Source organism: Cervus elaphus, chromosome 14, assembly GCF_910594005.1.
Source record: "Cervus elaphus chromosome 14, mCerEla1.1, whole genome shotgun sequence".
Classification (NCBI taxonomy): domain Eukaryota; kingdom Metazoa; phylum Chordata; class Mammalia; order Artiodactyla; family Cervidae; genus Cervus; species Cervus elaphus.
The window spans coordinates 4508576-4530639 of NC_057828.1; the positions used below are offsets into that span (position 1 = coordinate 4508576).

Here is a 22064-nt window from a genome sequence, read left to right on the forward strand (position 1 = left end):
TACTCCCTAAACCAGAGCCTGATTGGTTTCTGAAGAGGAGAGTTGGCGGCCAATGCGATGCGGAGCCGGGGCCTAAGTCCTCGCGGGAGCTGCGGTCTCTGGAGCGGGATGGCCGCGGAGCCGGCCGTAGTTGGCCCTAGGCTCACAGATCCCGCTCTCTGCCCTGAAACATGGCCCGGGGTCCTGGCCCTCTAACTCGGCCTCGCCCCGACACGGTCGTCATGCCCAAGAGAGGGAAGCGACTCAAGTTCCGGGCCCAAGACGCCTGCTCAGGAAGAGGTGGGCGAGGGGCAGGGGCGTTGAAAGACTTGGGGCTGGAAGCAGGGCTGGAAGGTACCGTGGCGAGTGCTCGCTTGTCTGCGATGGGAGGGTGGCTGGGGCCGTCTGGGGACTTGGAGTGTGCAGGGAATCTTGGTGGGGAGGAAGCTGAGGAGGGACTCCTTTGAGGGTTGGTACTGTGTTTCAGTGACCGTGGCGGATTATGCCAACTCGGATCCGGCTGTCGTGAGGTCCGGAAGGGTCAAGAAAGCTGTCGCCAATGCTGTTCAGCAGGAAGGTAGGCTTCCAATGAGTCTTTTCAGACTCAGGCAGTGAAAAGAGAACTAGGATTTTTATTTTCCTGTGGTTCTGCCTCAGTGTTTTTGTTACAGTCCTTTGGGGATATTACTGTAAACGTGTTTGCTGTCCTCCGTTGTTACCTATTCAGAGGAGGGGAAAGATTAGCCAAGAGCAGTAGAAGTTTCTGTAGCGTAAATATTTTATTTGTCTTTATATTAAAAAATAAGTCGTGGAGTACTCTTCTTGATTTCCACTGCTTTCTTCCTGGTTATTAATCTTCTTCCTGTTGTTTACATATATTCTTCACTTAACTGCTATTTGCTTGTGTAATAACCTTGAAGCATTTTTTTCCCTTTTTTCATGCTTCTCTTTCAAGCTTCTTACTCAGAGGTCTGGAAACTTGTGTTTTTATAATAAGTACTGTCTCGCCCAGGAATAAGGTTAAATTGGATTTAATTCCTCTCAACATTCTCCTCAGAAATTATGCAAATGAAAATAGCATTCACTTTTTGCTTTTATCCTGCGGGGTTTATAGTGGAGAATAATTCACTCCCTTATTTCAGGTCTGATGTGTTTCTGCAATTTTAGAGTCAGTTTGCCCATTGCTTTCCAATTTTTTGTATTTAAAATGCTATTTTATTTTTTTAACATTCTCAGCTTTCTTTAGCAGACTCGCACACTGCTTTTGCTTTTTTTGTTTTTCTGTTTTCTTTTCCTCATGTATGCTGATACCCTACCTAAGCCATAGGCTTAGGCTCTGCTGTCTCATTCTCTTATTTTTTTCTAGTAAAATCTCTTTGTGGCTTGGAAGCCTCCCAGGTTCCTGCAGTGGAAGCTCTTTCTGGGGCTGGTGAGCCCTGTGACATCATTGACAGCAGTGGTGAGACTGATGCCCAGGAGGAAAGCATCCATGAGAGAACTATCTCCAGAAAAAAGAAAAGCAAGAGGCACAGAGGTACCAGGCTTGCTTGCTTTTGGATTAGTACTATCTGTGATGATAACTTGAAGCTGTCACTTCTCAGTAACACAAGAGGTGATACCAGTAGGGAACCTGAGTTTGAATGTTAGGAGTAGGACAGGACTTTAATATACCAGGGCTTTCCACTTATATCTAAATTTGAGAGGAAAGGAGAGTTGTAGCAGTCAGTGTATTTCTGGAGCTGTAAACTGTAGTAGCCATTCATTGAGAATATTATCAGGTAAAATGCATTTAGCAACAGGAGAACAAAAAGCCTTTGCATTTCTGGATTTCTGAATGTGTAAAGAAGCAGACTTTTGACAGAAATGTTCTCCTAAATATTTGAATTTTTATATAACCAGTTTCATTTCTGTTAGATATGTATGTGCTCTGCAGTTGTTAATGTCTGCTTTATGTCTACTAGGTACTGTAGTAAATAGAAAAATATGTGATATTTTTGTATTAGTGATGATAAAACTTACACAGGTGAAACAAAGAAAGTTAAATTAACAGTATATAATGTGCCAATCCATCATTCATTGGTTTGCTCCAGACTTAAAAAGTCATACTCTTGGAATGGAGCCCAGAATACCTATGCTTTTTTATTTGTAATTTTTTAAAATTATTTACTTATTGGCTGCACTGGGTCTCTGTTGCTTTTTGCGGGGGCTTTCTCTAGTTGCAGTGGGTGAGGGCTACTCTTTGTTTTGGTGCGTGGGCTTCTCATTGTGGTGGCTTCTCTTATTGTGGAACACATACTCTAGACACGTGGACTTCAGTAGTGGTAGCACACAGCCTCAATAGTTGTGCACAGGCTTAGTTGCTCTATGGCATGTAGAATCTTCCTATATCAGGGATTGAACCTGTTTCCCCGGCACTGGCAGGCAGATTCTTATCCACTGCACTACCAGTGAAGTCTAAGGGTACCTTTTGATAAAGCTAAAGTGGTTCTGATGATTGGCTAGAGTCAGGGGGAAGTTAATATAATAATATGTATAGTTTTGGTCTCAGATCTATGAGAACTTTCACCTATACATGAGAATCAGATAACAGACTTTTGCATTTGTTAAAATATTTTGAAATAATCAGCAAATTTGGAGAACTCAGCAGTGGCCACAGGGCTGGAAAAAGGTCAGTTTTCATTCCAGTGCCAAAGAAAGGCATTGCCAAAGAATGTTCAAACTACAGCACAATTGCACTCATCTCACACACTAGTAAAGTAATGCTCAAAATTCTCCAAGCTAGGGTTCAGAGTACATGAACCATGAACTTCCAGATGTTCAAGCTGGATTTAGAAAAAGCAGAGGAACCAAAGATCAAATTGCCAACATCTGTTGGTTCATAGAAAAAGCAAGAGAATTCCAGAAAAACATCTACTTCTGCTTTGTTGACTATGCTAAAGCCTTTGACTGTGTGGATCACAACAAACTGTGGAAAATTCTTGAAGAGATGAGAATACCAGACCACCTTACCTGCCTCCTGTGAAACCTGTATGCACATCTAGAAGCACCAGTTAGAACCAGACATGGAACGATGGACTGGTTCAAAATTGGAAGAGGAATACATCAAGGCTGTATATTGTCACCCTGCTTAGTTAACTTATATGCAGAGTACATCATGAGAAACGCTGGGCTGGAAGTATCATAAGCTGTAATCAAGATTGCCGGGAGAAATAGCAATAACCTCAGATATGCAGATGACACCACCCTTATGGCAGAAAGTGAAGGGGAACAAAGAGACTGTTGATGCAAGTGAAAGAGGAGAGTGAAGCTGGCTTAAAACTCAAAATTCCAAAAACGAAGATCATGGCATCCGGTCCCATCACTTCATGGCAAATAGATGGGGAAACAATAGAAACAGTGACAGACTATTTTCTTGGGTTCCAGAATCACTGTAGATGGTGACTGCAGCCATGAAATTAAAAGACACTTGCTCCTTGGAAGAAAAGCTATGACCAACCTAGATAGCCTATTAAAAAGTTGAGACATTATTTTGTCAATAAAGGTCCATGCAGTCAAAGCTATGGTTTTTTCAGTTATCATGGATGGATGTGAGAGTTGGACCATTAGGAAAGCTGAGTACCGAAGAACTGATGCTTTTGAACTGTAGTGTTGGAGATGACTCTTGAGAGTCCCCTGGACTGCAAGGAGATCCAACCAGTCCATCTTAAAGGAAATCAGTCCTGAATATTCATTGGAAGGACTGATGTTGAAGCGGAAACTCCAGTATTTTGGCCACCTGATGCGAAGAGTTGACTCCTTGGAAAAGATCCTGATGCTGGGAAAGATTGAAGGCAGGAGGAGAAGGGGACGACAGAGGATGAGATGGTTGGATGGCATCACCAACTCAATGGACATGAGTTTGAGCAAGCTCCAGGAAATGGTGAAGGATAGGGAAGCCTGGCATGCTGCAGTCCATGGGGTTGCAAAGAGTTGGATACAACTGAGCAACTGAACAACAACAATTGAAATAATCAATAATAAATGAACTGACATCGCTTTGCAATTATGCCAGTTGTCATTTATACCACTCTTTTCCAGAACCAAGGATGCTAATAGACATTCTTCTCTGTTTCTTACTTGAAATCCCTGCCTATTGTCACCGTTGTATCAATGTTAGACATTTCTCTTGATTTTCTTCTTTGGTTTTGAGCACGTTCCACTGAAAAGCTTACAGATTTTTAAAACATCTTTGTTAAGATAAAATGCATCCCTTTAAAGTGTGCCGTGTGTGGTTTTAATATGTTCACAGAGTTCTGTAGCCATCAACATGATCTAAGTTAGAATATTTCTGTCAACCCAAACCTGTTAGTATCATTCCTAATTCCCTCCTAGCGCTGTTTCCCACCCATCCCTTCCCCCCAGGCAATCACCAAACTACTTTCTGTCTTTATAGATTTGCCTATTCTGGACATTTCATATAAATGAAATCATATAATATGTGGTCTTTTGCATCTGATTGCTTTGACTTAGCATAGTGTTTTCAAGGTTCATCCGTATTTGAATAATGTTACTAGGAACACTCATGGACAAGTTTTTGTCTTAACATATATTTTCATTTCTGTTGGGTAGGAGTGAAATTGCTAAATCACATGGTGACTGTGTTTAACTTTTTGAGGAATTGCCAAGCTTTCTTTATGAAGTTTCCATTTTATGTCCACTAGCAATGAATGAGAGTTAGTTTTTCCACATCCTAGCCAACACTTATTTGTCTAACTTTATTAAACTATAGCCATTCTAGTGAATGTGAAGTGGTATCTCATGGTTTTCATTTGCATACTAACACTGAATATTTTATGTGCTTACTGGCCTTTTGTATATCATTTGTAGAGAAATTATCTGTTCAAATCTTTCACTCATTTTTAAGTTATATTTTTATTACTGAGTTGTAATAATTCTTTTGTATTCAAGAGCCCAGTTATCAGATGTATGACTTGTGGTTTACAAACTCTTAGCTATAATTCATCTTTTACTTCCTTGCTCCACTTTACCCTCATTAAGGTCCTTCATTCTCATCGAACCAGTCTTTTTTTTCCCCCCTCTTTTTTCTTTTAAAAAAGGAACATATGCAAAAGAAGAGTGAGTAGTATAATGAATCCCATGTGGCTATCACATAACTTCAACAATTACCAACTCATGGCTGTTTTTGTTTCAGCCACTACCCCCTCACCCCTAGTCACAACACACACACGTGCACAATTAGTTTGAAAGTTTCCAGACATCCCGTTATTATATCTGTAAATATTTTGGTAATTATCTCCAAAATATAAATGCTCTTTAAAAAATTATCACATCTAAAAAAGTTAACAGCAGTTTATTAATATCATCAAAATCTTGTTCAACTTATCCCTTTATTGCCCTCACGTGTGTTTTGTTTTTCTGAATATTCAGGCTTCGTGTTAGCTGTTTATTTCACTTGGAATAATACTTCCTCTTAACCTATGCCTACCAAATTTTTTATGTCCTACATAACTTACCTACATGAAGCTTTCCTTTACTGATTCCATTTATGTTTTGAAATTTCTTAATAATTATGTTTAAAATATTGGTAAAATAAGAATATTGTCAATTTTTATAATCACTGAGTTTTGTCCCTAAAGATAGCAAAAATTTAACAGTACTCTGCTTTGTAAAAGTCATCATGGTTCTCAGTGGAGGAATTACTGAAAGTTGTTTGCCTTCTCTGAGAGAGAGATTTAATGTGGGAGAAGAGGGCCCCAAGGGCTGTAGGCTGAGCCTTAAATGGTTACTGGAGATTTCAAGAAGCATAGGAACCACAAGAAACAATGTTTTAGAAGCATTGGTCTCCATCATGAAGAACCTAATGCAAGAACCTAATTGACTTACAGAGCTGCAGGAAGCGACTAGAAGAGCAGGTGTAGCTTCAGGGAGGTGGTTGTATGGGCTTTGCCCAGGAAACAAAGAAACCTTGGTTTTGGATAACTATATAACTAAGTCTCAATTAAAGTTTAGAGTTAGACCAGATTCTGGTATTTCTATGGAGTGTGAATTTTTACTTGAATCTGACATGTATAGTGGACCTCAGGGTCAAGAGAATTAACGCTAATAAGGTCTGAAGGAGGAAGAAATGAGGATATGTCCTCACCGGGTATCTTTGATTACTGGATGCTTGTGGCTGGAACTGTAGACCAAGCTGATAGTGAAACAAGAAACCAGAAGAAAAAAGACATATGTACAAGCAATTATTGAGTAATGAAAATACATTGTAATTTACTTAGTTTTTTATTTTGTACTTTGAGGGTTCCTTATACTATATAAAAGTCAGTTTTGGTTTTTAAATGACTGAACTGAAGAAAATGATGGATGGGGATTGCAAGGGAAATCAAGGGTAGAATTTATAGTGTGAAGTTGGAATTTGGAGAAAACTGAGCTTTGTTTACCTTGACTACATGCACAAAGTAATATGGGCCACAATAATATAGTAAAATGGGCACAGAAATATTTTCCTTATTTCCATATTATTAGAGTTGAATGGCATAATGTACGCTAAGGTACTTTGAAAACTTCAATATAGTGTGTAAATTCTGGTTAAATAAAGGCCTTAAGAATACAGCCTATTCACTTGGGCAACAGGAAACAAAAAATTTCAGCAGATACAATAAGCAGGAAATGTGAGTTTGAGAGGCTTCCTTGGACCTCTTTAAACTATTTCTTAACTATGCAAGCCCTGGAAGAATTGAAATGATAGGGATCTTTATATGTGAATATAATAGAAGGTCAGAGGTTATAGTTCTTTTCTCTATTTCAGAAGACCTGGACGGGACTGGAGGAGAAGAGTATCCCATGGATATTTGGCTATTGCTGGCCTCCTATATCCGTCCTGAGGACATTGTGAATTTTTCCCTGATTTGTAAGAATGCCTGGACTGTCACTTGCACTGCTGCCTTTTGGACGAGGTTGTACCGAAGGTGCGACCACAGAGAGCTCACTGTGTTATCTGTGTGGCTGATTTCATTGTTGTTTTTGATTTGGTGCTACTCCCTGGATGGTGACCTCTTTTCACTTTCTCTAATTCAGGCTTGAACCTAGCTTTGACTTCCTTGAACTCCTCTTTAAAATTGATATTAATTCATTTAGGTAATTGTCTTCCCTATGGTTACCTCCTTACCCCCAAGCAGAATCTTATTAGGTTGGTACAAAAGTAGTTGCTGTTTCAGACCGTGAATTTTAAATCATTGTAACTAGGCTCAAACATATCTTTGTTAATCAAAAGAGAAACCATTACATTCAACACATTTTTGCCAGTGAGAAATAAGACATTCCTGTAGCATGAAAGTCTACGCCTCTGGATTCAGTGAACTCTTGGAAAGCATTTCTGCCTCCTGCTGGTTGTGGAAGCGTTTTGCCTGCAAAAAGTTGTTGAGATGCTTGAAGAAGTGGTAGTCAATTGGCAAGAAGTCAGGTTAATATGGCAGATAAGGCAAAACTTCATCGCCCAATTCATTCGACTTTTTTTTTTTTCCTTGTTCAACTTTTGAAGTGTCAATTGTGCAATGTGCAGTCAGGCATTGTTGTAGAGAATAATTCTTGGGCCCAATCTATTCACCAATGCTGGCTGCAGGCATTGCAGTTTTTGGTGCATTTCATCAATTTACTGAGCATACTTCTCAGGTGTAATGGTTTTGCTGGGATTCAGAAAGCTGTAGTGGATCACATGGGCAGCAGACTACCAAACAGTGACCATGACCTTTTTTGATACAAGTTTGACTTTGGGAAGTGCTCTGGAGCTTCTCAGTCCAACCACTGATCTGGTCATTGCTGGTTGTTGTATAAAATCCACTTTTCGTCGCATATCACAATCCGATTGAGAAATGGTTCATTGTTGTTGAGTAGAAGTAAAGTGAAGTCGCTCAGTGGTGTCCGGCTCTTTGCAACCCCATGGACTGTAGCCTACCAGGCTTCTCTGTCCATGGAATTTTCCAGGCAAGAGTACTGGAGTGGGTTGCCATTTCCTTCTCCAGGGGATCTTCCCGACCCAGGGATCAAACCCAGGTTTCCCACATTGTAGGCAGATGCTTTACCCTCTGAACCACCAGGGAAGCCCTAGGAGACGACAGTTCAGAATGACAATTTTTTTAATTTTTGGTCAGCTCATGAGGCACCTACTTATTGAGCTTTTTCACCTTTCCAATTTGCTTCAGATGCCAAACGACCATAGAATGGTCAATGCTGAGTTCTTCAGCAACTTCTCCTATAGCTGTAAGAGGCTCACCTTTGATGATGGTTCTCAACTGGTTGTTGTCAACTTCCACTGGTTGGCCCCTACACTCCTCATCTTCGAGGCTCTCGTCTCCTTTGCAAAACATCTTGAACCACCACTGCACTGTGTTTGGTAGCTGTTCTGGGCCAAATGCATTGTTGATGTTGTGAGTTGTCTGCTGCTTTATGACCCATTTTGAACTCAAATAAAAAACCACTCCAATTTGCTTCTTGTCTAACATCATTTTTCCATAGTCTAAAATAAATACGAAATAGACAGCAAGTAATGTCATTAGCAAAAAAAAAAAAAGTGAGAAATGCACATTAAAATGATGTATAATATAACCACATTTATTTAAGAATATATTCCAATATCAAGTGGCAAAATTCAACAATGTAAAACCCCAATTACTTTTGCACCAACCTAAGGCTTTCAGCAAAAGTAAGGTCTCAAAAATAACTGTTTTTGACGTTGCTTCAGAGGTTTATCTTAGCTAGAATTCTCAGAAACTATAGATGCCCATCTGTTTATCTTTCCAACTAGATTGGTTGTTTCTTAGATTTGCTAGTCATCTTGAATGCATAGTCTTTGCATTTATGTGGCTCTGTATAGTTGCAGTGGTGAGGAGAGAGTGAATGATGTGATTAATAAGAGGGCCTAGGTTAGAAGCGAAGTGAAGATTATAAACTGTCGGTAAGAATATGGTGAAAGGAGTTGTTGAGGTTATCAGGGAGTGGAGAACTTTCTGAGACATGTGACAAGAGAATCTGGTAGATCTTCTCCAGTGCAAGTTCTTTTTGAGTAACTGAAGTATATTGTACTAGTATCAAGTCAGAGACTTGCCCTTTTTTAAAGTGAAATAGCAAGGATTTAAAATTTTTAAATGAATAGAGAAGTGCAGGATTATAAGGTATATGTGAATTGGGTTTTGCATAACAGAGAAAAGTAGCTGAGAAGTGAAGGAGATGGTGATTTGTACGTGTGTGTGTGTGTGTGTGTGTGTGTGTGTGTGTGTGTGTGTAAGAGAGAGAGACCGCATGAGAGCACTGGGGACAAATTAACTATTGGCCAGTGGAATAGTAATGTAAAATTTGTACAGAGCCTAGGAGTCCTAGGAGACTGGCCTAGAACAGAAGAGACAGTCGCTTACTGGTAGGAGTAATGTGTCATGTTTCAGACACTACACACTGGATGCCTCTCTGCCTTTGCGCCTGCGACCAGAGTCAATGGAGAAGCTGCACTGTCTTCGGGCATGTGTGATCCGATCTCTGTACCATATGTATGAGCCATTTGCTGCTCGAATCTCCAAGAATCCAGCCATTCCAGAAAGCACTCCTAGCACATTAAAGAATTCCAAAGTAAGTGGGTATTAGTGGTAGGGTTTAACAAATGGGCTCTTGTATAATGGGCCTGTTATCATGGCTTGTTTCTAGCTGCCTTAATGGGGTGGTCTGGGGCTGTAGATAGCAGGCTGCTCGGGGACTGATATAAACTTTCCACGCTTGGGGGTATCGTTTCTCCAGGACATTCCTGCTGTGCTGGGCTGGCTTATGTTATCTTTACCTTAAAGCTTTCTTGTGCTTTTAGCAGATTCCTTATTCTCTTTATTTTCATTTATTTTCATGCCTTATACATTGAACCACTTTAAATGGTTTGATGGTTTGAGCGAGGAAGAAGACAGTTCAAATGGTAGATGTAAACCATAATTCTCAAAAGGTGCTTTAAATCATGATGTGCTAAGTCACTTCAGTCGTGTCCGACTCTGTGCAACCCCACAGACTATAGCCTCCCAGGCTCCTCTGTCCATGGGGATTCTCCAGCCTAGAATACTGCAGTGGGTAGCCATTCCTCCTCCATTAAATCATGATACAAAAATATAAAACAACTTACTAATTTTCTTTTTCTGATGTGACCTTGACATCTGGAATGTCACTTTCTCATTGACCTTCTTAAAAGATTCTGGTGTAGACTTCCTCAGCATTTGTAAAGTGCCTACTGTTGCCAGGCTCTGGGATGGGTTGTTTCAGAGACTATGAAGTATTCTACTCATAGACTTTAGCGCTCTAAAATTCTTCCTGTGTTCTAGGCCATTATTTATATCTTTGAATTTCCCCAGTAGTTTATATTCATTCATACATTGTATTCAAGTTTCATTGTATTTTTCTGATCTGTAAGTGGGTCTGTAAGCCTGTGGTCCATTTTGTCCTTTGTTCCACTATGAGGTATCTAGTGAACACACCTTTGCCAAGCTAGACTATTATAGCATATATGATTATTTAGGCAAGTCGATGTCTCCAACTTTTTTCTCATTCAGCTAATACTATTGTCCAAATTTTGTATCTTTTGAGTTTGTGAATTATTTTTTTTTTTACTCTATTCCTACCCAAAGTCTGATGTTCTTTAGCACTTTGTAATTCTATTTTGTTTTTTAAGCTTTGGATGTTAATGATTCTTTTTCCCTAGTTCAGCTCTAGTGTGATAACATTCTACCTGATACATATTGATTAAAAGAGTACTGTTGATTTCAGGATCATCATGGTTCTTCCCAGGGTTGCAAACTGAGGTGGTCAGGGTCATTGGCTGAGCTCAATTTAATGTCACACTAGTTGATGGGTTTAGGGCAGGATTAGAATGCCGAGTGGGTAGAATTTTATTCCTTCTTATAATATAAGTAGACAGAGTATCTTTTCACATTTATAGTTTTCCTCCCCCCAAAGACCTTTGATCATCGCAGGTTAACTGTGGTGAGGTGGGATCATCCCAAAGCTGACCGTGGCCGGGTGTTGATCAGTTGCTGGGAGCAGAGCAGCACTGGGCAGACTTCATGCTGGACATCCTTGCGGCTCCAGTGCACAATGCAAGTGCTACTCCTAAATCTAAAATGCCTGTCTTCATACTTTTATAATTGTATATTAATTTTTTAAGTGGACTACTAACAGTGGTGATAACAAAAATCTTAATCGAGACAGGAAGCCTAGGCCACCTGTCTGCTGCTTTTGTGTCCATTGTTAAGAGATCTGGAGGACGTGGGACCTGCAGTGGCTGATGTCCCATGCATTGCCTTGCTAGTATAACCATAATCGCATGGCATTCAGGAAGTTGCCAGCATGCCTGAAGGAAGTTGTCACATGTTGCTGGACTCCACCTTTTCGTATTTGATTCTCCCTCTCTCTCTTTTCAGTAGCATAGCTTGTGTGGGACACTGGAGCCGTTGTGTTGGCAGCAGAAGTGTTTACCCCTTAAAGCCAAGCCCATTATTTTTGATGGAACAGCAGGACGTACAGGGCATGTCTGAAGGGCAGGACAGCTGGCACGGCGGACGACCCACCCCTTATCCCCTAGGAGGTACTTAACTTCTTGTGTTAACCCTAGCTGTAGCCTGACTTTCCTTGAGGGACTTACTCTAGATTGAATTCAGCTCAGCTCTGTAGTTTCCACACCGGCTGTCTGCTCCCAGAGGTCCTAAGTGGTTTGCTCCTATTACATTCAGGGTTGGCTATCTCTGCCTGCTTTATGGCTTTATTATCATCTTATCTGGTGGCTACTGACTGCCCTTATATTTTAATATAGAGAAGTGGCCTGCTGAATGCCCCAGTCTCTAGAGACCATGTTTCTGTCTTTAAAGATGAGAACAATAGGGGTTGACCTTAATAGCATCTGAGGTTGACTTTTATCAGTACCTCTTCTCTTTGTTGAAGAGCCTTGGGCTTGTCTCTTCTCAAGTTGCACCAATGTCAGATTGGGGGGTGAGGGGCAGGACACGGGTTTTCTATCTGTGCCAAAGTAAACTCTCAGCATTAGAGCCATGGCTGTAATGGCAAACAGAAAAGTTATTTTTATTTTCTTACAGTGCTTACTTTTCTGGTGCAGAAAGATTGTTGGGAACAGACAGGAACCAATGTGGGAATTCAACTTCAAGTTCAAAAAACAGGTATGTGTTTTTATCATCTCTTTGCTTTTCAGGTAATAACTTGCTCTAATTTTGCTAAACATAAAAATGCCTTTTTAAAATCAGATACTATACATTAAAACATAATAATGTCATGAAAAGAAAGAAGGAACTATTTTATATGAAAGAGGTACAAAGATTTAATAGCTTAATGCATAGAGTAAACCTTGAGTAGATCCTGGATTAATGAACAGAGATACCTCTTTATGTATAAAAGACATTTTTGGTACAATTAAAGAAATTTGAAGATTCTGTGGATACTAGATGATATGAAATTATTGTTAATCTTTTTAGGTGCCAATGTTACTTTCAAATGACTTTGCCTCCCCCACACCAGAGCTGTGTTTTTGTTTTTTTTTTTAACATGTGACTATACATGTATTTATAAAATGAGAGATGTGAGAGGAAAGAAAACAAACATGGCAGAATAGCCAGTGGTAAAGGGTATGCAGGAGTTTATTGCATGGTTTTATTAATTTTTCTGTATACTTGAAGACTTAAAAGTAGGGGAAAGGAAAGAACTTGTTATAACAATGTACTGAGGTTATTTGCCTAAGAATTTTTTTTTCAAAGCAAATGTATTTGTAAACAATAATAATTCATATGGTTTTATATCTGAGGCAATTTGAGGAAGCCCTGGGGAGAGGGACTGCCGAGAGTCTGTTCGCAAGAAGATCAGATACTATTGTACCTTTCTTTCTCCTTTTTGCTTGGACTGTACCTGAGATCTTGGATACTGAGAGGACCTGTTCTGCATGTCCTTGCATGTGTTTCCTCATCTTTCAAAGGGCTTTCCTTGATCTGTGTAGAAGCTGATATGTATATTAAAGAGAGAAGAGATACAGAAAAATTGATCTCAGCAGCTTTAGTTAAGCATTTTCATTGGTGGAATCTTAGAGCCATAACATTTCCTCTAACCCATGAGAGTAATTCTTAATTCTCCTCAGTCCCCAAGATTAAAGAGCAAGTGTATGGGAGGATTGCAGCCTCCCATTCAGTACGAAGATGTTCATACCAACCCGGACCAGGACTGCTGCCTACTGCAGGTCACCACCCTCAATTTCATCTTTATTCCAATTGTCATGGGAATGATATTTACCCTGGTAAGTGGAGACAGGATGTCATCCTCAGTTCTTTCGTAGACTCTCACTGTACCTAGAGTTTGAAAGATTTGTAGATTTAACCACTGAGGAAGAAATCTTTGAAAAAAGTTATTTTTTAAAATAATTTTAAACAAAATCTGAAAACTGACTTTTATATTAGCAATAGACTTGTTTGTGGAGAAGTTAATTATGTCTGAGAATATTTTACCTCTGTTTCCTTCTCTATAGTGAATAGAATGGTTTTGTATCTCCTGTGTTGTGCTCGTTAATGTTTGAGAAACATTATCCCATTAAGGTTAATGATAAAGCTTATGCATGGACACTATGTCAGGATCTGAAGCATGCATGTGGTATCATAAATGGAATATTAAAATGTAGGGTTACCAGCTCTGTCCTTTGTGTGATTCTCTTGACTATTCAAGGTTTAGCTAAGAATTAGATTAGTAAACAACAAATATACCTCTGGTATATTTTCCATATTTTTAACATTTTTAACTGGATTGGCAACTGGAGAGTTCATGTAATTTATCTTTTCTGTATTTTTGGCTTATGTTCAGAGATATGTTCCCCCCTCCACATTGAAAATAGCTTTATTCTTTTTTTAATGGTAAAATAAGCAATGCATACTTCATGTGAAGAATTAAATAATACATAAACATGTTGAGACAGTAAAGGTAACTTAGACTTGTATCCTATAACTGCAGTTAACTTCTGGGGAATTGTTCTTTAGTGTTTCTGTTAATATATACATGTATATACCCACTCTCTTAAATAATTTTGTATAATTCAAAGTATGTCACATATCTGTTTTTATGGTAGGCATCTCATTAAACCACATTAATGACTTATTTATATACTCATACTTCATATTCTTCCTATTCATACAATTCTCTACCCATCTATATATGTTGATATATAAACACACTTAGAGATTTTGTGGTTTATTTTCCCAAAAAAAAGTCATCAAATGTATCTCATCAAAATCCCTTCAAATCATCTCTTAGAGCTCCAATCCAGTTTTTAAAAATTGTCACTGATGGTACTCTATGTGCACATATCCTAATATGTGCAGCCATTTGAGAGGCTTTCTTTAACACAGTTTAAATATATGAAGCTAAGAAAAACTTATAAAAACCACTGTTAATTTTTAATAGTTTTGCAAAGGCGCTGGTAGTGTAACTTAGAGATTATTTTGTGGCCTAGTCCATGTCAATTGTCTAGACTGTTTCATTTCAGAGTGTGTCATAGGAAAACAAAGTTGTTAAATTTGGGTATTGAATTTACTTTTCCCTCCTAGTTTACTATCAGCGTGAGCACGGACATGCGGCATCATCGAGTGAGACTGGTGTTCCAAGATTATCCTGTCCATGGTGGTCAGAAACTGCGCAGTGAACAGGGTGTGCAAGTCATCCTGGACCCAGTACATAGCATTCGACTTTTTGACTGGTGGCATCCTCAGTATCCGTTTTCCCTGAGAGCATAGATATTGCTTCCTGTCACTGAAGGCAGCCCTGAGCTAGGCCAGTCCATTTGTAACCAGATTCCAGTTTGGAAGGGGCAGCTGGATTGTATATCTAGTCAGTAATGCACATGCTCTTTAGGTTTCTGGGGTTCCTGGTAAGAGGAGAAGGATTGAATCAGGAGGAAAAACAACTATGATTTATAAATGTATTTTAATGTAAAATTTTGCATTTGAAAGGAGAAACCTGGCCCTATTTTCTGTGTTAAACCCCATTTGGTGCTACTGAGTTTGTTCTTTATTCTTTTACCACAGCCAAAGTGGATGATCTTGCTTTAGGGGAAAATTAAACTCTTAAATCTCCAAACAAGGAAATTTTAGCATTCCTTTATGGATCAGAGTAACCTTAGAGGTGTAAAATTGTTGCTACTATTGGTTTCAGTTTAGCTGCCCCTCAAATTCAAGTGAATCTAGAAATAAAGCAGGTGACAGGGTTTTCAGAATCTTAATGAGATTGACTTGTGTATCTTTCTTTAAAAATACTTGTTGCATAAATAATTTGCCAGTTTTGAATTTTAGTTTTTTAGTTTTTGTTTTTTTTTTTGCATGAAGCTGATAGTGGTGATAATAATGATTTTGTGCTATATTACAAACTTTTCATAATGTCTCTAGTTCTCACAGTCCCGCAAGGTGGGTGATACTGTTCCCATTCTCTGGCTGAAAAACCTGAATCAGTGACTTACCCAAAGCTATCTTGTGCTATGCTTAGTTGCTCAGTTGTGTCTGACTCTTTGCGACCCCCGTGGACTGTACCCCTCCAGGCTCCTCTATCCATGGGGATTCTCCAGGCAAGAATACTGGAGAGGGTTGCCATGCCCTCCTCCAGGGGGTCTTCCCAACCCAGGGATCAAACCCAGGTCTCCTGCCTTGCAGGCAGATTCTTTACCACCTGAGCTACCAGGGAAGCCCACTCAAAAGCCATAATACCCAGTAAATGGCAGAGCCAGGATTCTGACCCTTCGCTATTGCCACAGTTAAAATGGTCATTCTCATTATTCTCACAGTAGATGTCAGCAAAGGGAAGCAAGCAAGTGAACATAGATGGAAAAAATAAAAAGATGAATAAAAAGTTGATTGTAGTAAACCTTATCCCTAGTCAGCCTAAATAGTATATAAGATCAATGAAAGAATCTTTTAAATATATGTTTCTAACTAAAATGTAAAACCATGAAAGTTACTGCAGGAAGAATAGTGACTAAATTGTTAAAAAGTCATTTATTATGCTGAAGGTCCTTTAAAAAATGCATTCCCATATTGGAACCAGGCTTCGGCACTGTAAGAATTTAGTGCCTCCTTTGCTCTGCTTTGCCCTGTGCTACCTATTAGAGCCTGGTCTTTTCATCCCTGCAGAAAAACTAATGTCCTGTAGGTGAGAGGACTTGCTATAGCCTGTGTACTCTGAGAAGAAGATCATGTTTTTGTTTTGTTTTTTGCTAACAAGATAACTCTGCTGCTTGTCTCCTGCCCCGCCCCCTACCCAAATTAGCTAGGGGGGATGGATATTAGCTAGATATTGCCACAAGGTGGGCATTAAGACCATATTCCTTAAACATGAAAATCCCATGGGGGCAGTACAGTCGTGAGCTTGACTGCTAAATGAGTGTTGTTTTTTTCCTTACCATTCTCCCTACCCCCTGCTATTTAAAGAGTATTCTTAGGAAGGATCTGCTTAGTACTGCTGCTAATAGCTAACCTTACCCCACACTGAGGTGGGTACTAAAGCTGTTTATGCAGAAAGTGAGCTAGGTCGGTGAAAAGCAGAATTTGGGCATTTAAATTATAAAAACAAAAACCCAAGGACAATAAGCACCTTAGATATCTCCACAATCAAAAATTGCCTCTGAGGCAGAAGGAGAGAAGCACACAGTTCCTAGTGTCCTTATAAGATGCCATGGAGCAGAAGGGAGATGTCTAGTTAATTCTGTGTCCCCTATTTAGGAGTTACTTTTAAAAGGGGAGTGAAGTAAAATTGGCTCCTGACTGAACTTCCTAGTTTTTGTATCAAACTCCATGGTATGATAGATTCAACATTAAATACTGCCTCAGCTGTTCTCTTAGTAAAACATTAACACTTGGTAAAGTATGTTATCAAAGGTTACAAGCTTTAGCCTTCCCTCTGCATTGACTGAGTTGGTTTTTAGTGAAAAGATATAAAGTGTCTCAGGGATTTCCTTTTGATGGGAACCAAAACCATCTGGAGAAGAGTTGGCACTTTCTGGACTGCTTTTATAGAAACTGCTATGTACTTTCCACTTCTTTAAATACGTACCTTGAATTTGCTTGGAGGGTCAGACAAATGAAATATTTAGGTTCATTTCTTAACCTTCAAGTAAGCAGAATTACTCAGATTTTCCTGCCTTCTACCAATGACATAGAATTAATGAAGCCAAATGGTGAATATATTGGAGGAAAGAAAAAATTGGTTATACGTGCCATTGATCTCAACTATAGCATTTGTTGCTGATACAGAACTTGTTTGTTTGTAAGTCTGTGCACATTGCATGTGTATAAAAATCCTTACATTTCTAGCAGTGCTTACTGGCCACTGTAAAGGACTGAGTAGGCACTGTGATGAAACTTCACAAACCATATGGGAAAGATGCATTAATTGTCACAGGGTACAGAGTACGGTGCAATTAAAAGAAAATGGTCAGATTTAACCAATATTTTCAGGAATTTTGGCATTTAAAACTATCTTCCTACTCTGTACATACTATAGGCAAACATTTGATTTTATAGTTAACTGTTAGCACAGCCAAATACCTGAATTAAGGCAAGCGACACAATTCACTTAAGCGTGCACTATGAAAATTTATCTGGCTTTCAAATTTCTCCACTTAAAAAATGGGCGCAACCAAAGGACGAGTAATAAATGGGCAACAGAGTGTGAAAGGCGACAAATCACTGGCAGTTACAAGGCCAGTACTGAGACCAATTTAGGGAGGAGGTGGTTAGAGACAAAGGTGGGTTCCAAGGAATACGTGCTGCACCTCGCTGGGATGGAGGCAGGGTTCCGTTGGGCCCTAAAACTTGACTGGCGTTGGGTAAAAACCTGGCTCCCTGCCACCTCATGAGAGACTCTTCCGGCCGAGCCAAGATGGCGCGCAGTCCCAAGCGGCTCCACGTCACGAAAGAGGGAGCGCCGGGGAGGGGGCGTGGCCTCGAGGGGGCCGGTCAGCCCCGCCCTTGAGGTGGGGCCGGGGGCCGTCCGCGGGAGGGAAGGGCGGGGCTTGAGGCGGGGCGCTTCGGCTCGGGAAGGCTGCGGCTGCCTCCGCGCCTGCTCCGCTCGCGGGGACGAGTCCGGCGCCTCGAGGCCGGGGCGGCTTCCTACGCAGAGCCAAGCTGCCCGGCCTTCGGGGAGTGCAGGCAGGTGAGCCTCCAAAGCCCGGGGTGCGGGAGGGATGTCTGTTTTTCCCACCTCCAGCTCCCCTCACAGTTTGGGAAGGAGGTCTCAATCCAGCGGTTCTTGGGAAACAGCACCTTTTTACTCAAACGTGTCTCTCCGGTAGATACTTTTCCTGCTGCCCCTCACCAGCCTTCGCAGTGCCCTGTGCCCTTGGGGATGAGAATGAGGGGACGATGCCCGATTTGCGGGGAGGGCTTGGAGTTCGCCCTCAGCTCCACCAGCTCGGGGCGGGGGGTCTGAGTTGGCAAGTCTCCCAGGGGGAGCTGGGTTGACTGCATCCCCGTTTCCCATCCGGAAGAGTCAGAGAAGCGCCGGGGCCAGCTCCACTGCTTTGGCACAAGCGGTTCTGAGGTCTTCGTTCTTCCAGGGGTTCTTATCCCCTCCCACATTGCTCATATCAGCCGTTCTTAATATTGCTCACTCTCCATTCCTCGAACTGCCAGTCTCAGGTTGTGCCAGAGATGCCCACATTTCTGCAGTGCCAGGGGCGGTGGAGTGGAACGAGCAGCCAATCAGAGGTCTGCTGAAGGTGGGGTTCAGGGTGGGAGCAACCATAAAATAGGCTGGGTAGAGATTCCAGAGCGGAGAATTGACTTTCCACTACGCAGTTGAGATGTTTTCCAGTACAGTTTGGTTGTGAGTGGGAAAAGAGAGGTCTGACTGAATGACTTGGAAACGTGATGTGGCTGGGTTTTTTGTTTTGTTTTGAGGAGGGGGTGCCAATGTCACCTTTAAGGAGAGGTATGCTGGTAGAGGGGTGGGGGTATTGAGACTGCTGTCCTCTGGTGAGCAAGTGGTTGGGGAGGAGGCTGTCCTTAGCATGGAGATCCTCTCCTGGTGGGATCTTAACGGGTGCCTCCAGTAGCCACACTTTGGGTTCTTCCCTCAATCTTCCCAGTTGGAACTGGTACCTAGTACTTTGTTCAACATCCAGCAAATATTAATTGGGCATCTACCGTAATGCCAGACACCATGCTAGGTGCTAAGTCTTCTGAAGGCAATTTAGGGCCATGGAGCACCTGAAAGGTACACAGAGCAGACTCTCTGTTAACAGCTCCATTCCTCCTCCCTCACTACCAGCACCAGTTTTGTTACACTGCTATTGGATTATGAAAAGAACCGGGTCCATACCCTTTGAAATAACTGTCTTACCTGGATTCCAACCTATCCACCCTCTGCCACTAATAATTAGCAGGCAGTCCCAAGGAAAGCGATCTTAAAAAGGAAGTGTTTGAATGATTTCCTTTGGCTGTTTTCTAGGACTTTACGCTGAGATGTGAGGAGGCTGCCTGGATTAAGAGGTACCGCGAGATAACAAGACAATGAATGGCACAATGGTTATTGAAGGCCAAGAATGCACTAGACACCCTCCACAATGAGATACACCATCTCTGAAAGATAGAAGAATGGGGGTGAGAAGGGGGTGGGGATGTGAAAAGGAAATCTCCTCCAGTGGTATCAGGGCATGTGCTGCTGAGCTTGTCATGATGCCAGAACTGTGGCATGTATAAGGAAGGTCTTGCAGCTGGATGATAAGGAGAGATTGGATAGGCAGGGAAGGGCAGGAAGCCAGGATGCTGGGTCTCCTCTCTAGGTTGATTGCTGAAATCTTAGAGCTGGCAATAGTTGTCAGGGATTGCTTGTGGGTCCTTTCAGAGCCACTGAGGACAGCAGGGTGAGAGCCAGGGGAGAGGGAGAGTAGTCAGCTTTGGGGGCAGTGAAGCATGGTGAAAGCTCAGCAGGGCCAGGGAGGTGGAGGCCAATGGGGCTTTAGGATATGGGGGAGACAACTGAAGTCTTTCTGTGCCAGGGATACTGTACTCTGGGGCTATATGCCCTTGGATGACTTGATATAGAAACAAGGTGTGGTTTCTAAGTGGTATGAAGTTATGTGTGGTGTGTGTGTGTGCTGGAGAGGAGGAGCTGGTAGGGAGCAGGGAGCTGCCTCAGAGTTTAGGTTCCGGGTAAGGAATTGGGAGAAATAGAGGAGAGAAAGTGGGGTCAGAGGGAGGGACAAGTATATATTGCAGCCACATGAAGTCACCATGTGTCCCCCTCTGGCTGCTAGCTCACTAAGTATAATTAGCTCTTGGGGGCATGCTGGCTACCAGGAGCGTGGCACTTGAGATGGCCACCAGAGTGAAGCGTACCCAGAGGTGTGCTGATGCTGGGCAGACTCGGAGAAGGGGTCCTGCTAGAGGAATTTGCTGAACTGGAAGGGGCCTATGGAAACTGGGAATGTCATGGGGCAATAGCAGTGAGGCAAGGAGCTCTAAGCCAGCTTCATATGAAACTCCAGGGCTGGCAGAGCCTGAGGATCTGGGCTGCTGGCTCACCACTCATACGAGAAGCATGATGGCTGCCCAGCTCGTGGCTCTGCTTTCAGAGAGCGTTGGGAACTGCAGCCCCACCTCCCTCAAGCACCTTCTGTTCCCCAAAGTGAAGTCAGTTCGAGTCCAGAGAAGCATCTTGCGTGTCAGTCAGGGGCCGAGAGGCCTTGGCTGGGGTTGCTTCATTCCCAAAGAGCAGGGGGAGAAACGGTCACTGGTTAACTCAGTTGATCATACTGCAAGTGGTGCTCAGTGCTGAAGCCCAGGATGTGCCAGAGACTGAATATTTGATTACATGCTACTCCATATGTCTTCTTTTCTTTCAAGTAGGCTGTGACTTCTTTTTTTTTTTTTTTTTAGGCTGTGACTTCTTAAGGGTTTAGATTGTATCTTACTTGCCTTTCGTATCCATAACAAAAAGTAATCTACTGCAGAATAGGAAATCTACTCGTAGTAATCATTGGATTGAATTAAAGAAGTCTATCTGCAGATCCCCTGGGTTCAGTGAAGCCTTGCAACTAGATACGTTTAACCAGGAGCAGAAGATCCTCTGGGCACCCAATACAGTGGTGGTACATTAATGGAGCAATTAGATTCTATAGTCAGTAAAGGGAAAATTCCTAAATCTCCCATAAAGCGTGGTAGGTGGTTTAGGTTTATATCTCTGAATAATGATACTAATGTACAGATACAATATACATTATATAGTAATTATAAAAATGTATAATGTATACAGTCATTTAAAAGAATACTTAGTTACAAGTATAATTTTGTTGCTGAGTCTCTGATGAAAATAGCTGGTTTGCAAAGAGACCTCTGTTGCTCACTTGGGCTTCCCTGGTGGCTCAGTATTCCTGTCTGTGAAATCCCATGGACAGAGGAGCCATGGGACTATACAGAGGCTATAGTCCATGTGGTTGCAAAAAGTCTGACATGACTTAGTGACCCAACAACAACAATTGCTCACTTTGCCCAACCAGTGTAGTTTTGTTTATTCTGATAAATTTTTCTCGTAAATGCAAGTCTGATGTGACTTCATAGCCACTGTCCTTTGATCGATAACTGTTTTTAAAGGAGAGATAGGTTTCCATTCAGTTTAACAAAAAGCTTCCTTAGGACAATGAGGGCTTCCTCATTTAGTAGTGAGTTCTTTATTCCTGAAGGATAATCAAAGAAAGACCGAGCTGTCAGGGATATTGTGGAAGGAACTCACTCCCAGCATGGGTGATTGGCCTGCATGGCCTCAGAGAACCTTTCAAATAGGAACCTACAATTCCAGGTAGGGGCAGGAGTGGAGGTAGGCATGGGCACTGGATGATAGAGAGTCTTCAGTTCAGTTGCTCAGTTGTGTCTGGCTCTTTGCGACCCCATGAACTGCAGCACACCAGGCCTCCCTGTCCATCACCAAGTCCTGGAGTTACCCAAACTCATGTCCACTGAGTCAGTGATGCCATCCAACCATCACATCCTCTGTCATCACCTTCACCACCCACCTTCAATCTTTCCCAGCATCAGGGTCTT

At 41.6% G+C, this 22064-nt stretch overlaps 2 protein-coding genes across 24 annotated transcripts in view; both read left to right on the forward strand.

Moving 5' to 3' along the window:
- The first annotated feature begins 19 nt into the window (after window positions 1-19).
- TMEM183A (transmembrane protein 183A) lies at window positions 20-15320 on the forward strand. 9 transcript variants are annotated; one of them, XM_043924712.1, is made up of 10 exons: window positions 20-279; window positions 467-556; window positions 1346-1513; window positions 6788-6944; window positions 9414-9594; window positions 10954-11093; window positions 11418-11581; window positions 12087-12167; window positions 13133-13288; window positions 14586-15320. In XM_043924712.1, the coding sequence occupies exons 1-10, from the start codon at window positions 171-173 to the stop codon at window positions 14678-14680; spliced, it is 1341 nt and encodes a 446-aa protein (XP_043780647.1). In that variant the 5' UTR covers window positions 20-170; the 3' UTR covers window positions 14681-15320. The 9 variants fall into 9 exon arrangements, with proteins under 9 accessions (XP_043780647.1, XP_043780645.1, XP_043780646.1 ...); XM_043924710.1 differs by having other exon boundaries at window positions 30-279; window positions 6785-6944; XM_043924711.1 differs by having other exon boundaries at window positions 30-279; window positions 6785-6944; window positions 11421-11581.
- A 2715-nt stretch (window positions 15321-18035) lies between these two features.
- PPFIA4 (PTPRF interacting protein alpha 4) overlaps window positions 18036-22064 on the forward strand; it is a 53506-nt gene continuing 49477 nt past the window's right edge. For 13 of the 15 annotated variants that reach the window (XR_006345117.1, XR_006345118.1, XM_043924700.1 and 10 more), the window contains exons 1-2: window positions 18057-18177; window positions 19474-19514. The gene's annotated coding sequence lies outside the window, so the exon portion shown is untranslated. Of the gene's footprint in view, window positions 18178-19473; window positions 19515-22064 lie in introns of all 15 variants that reach the window. The other 2 variants (XM_043924707.1, XM_043924695.1) reach the window with 2 other exon arrangements.

Coding starts and splice junctions, on each gene's coding strand:
- TMEM183A (XM_043924710.1), top strand. CDS start 171: ATGGCCCGGGGTCCTGGCCCTCTAACTCGGCCTCGCCCCGACACGGTC. Junction 6,945..9,413: donor TGGACGAGGTTGTACCGAAG/GTGCGACCACAG, acceptor GTCATGTTTCAG/ACACTACACACTGGATGCCT. Junction 9,595..10,953: donor GCACATTAAAGAATTCCAAA/GTAAGTGGGTAT, acceptor CTCCCCCCAAAG/ACCTTTGATCATCGCAGGTT.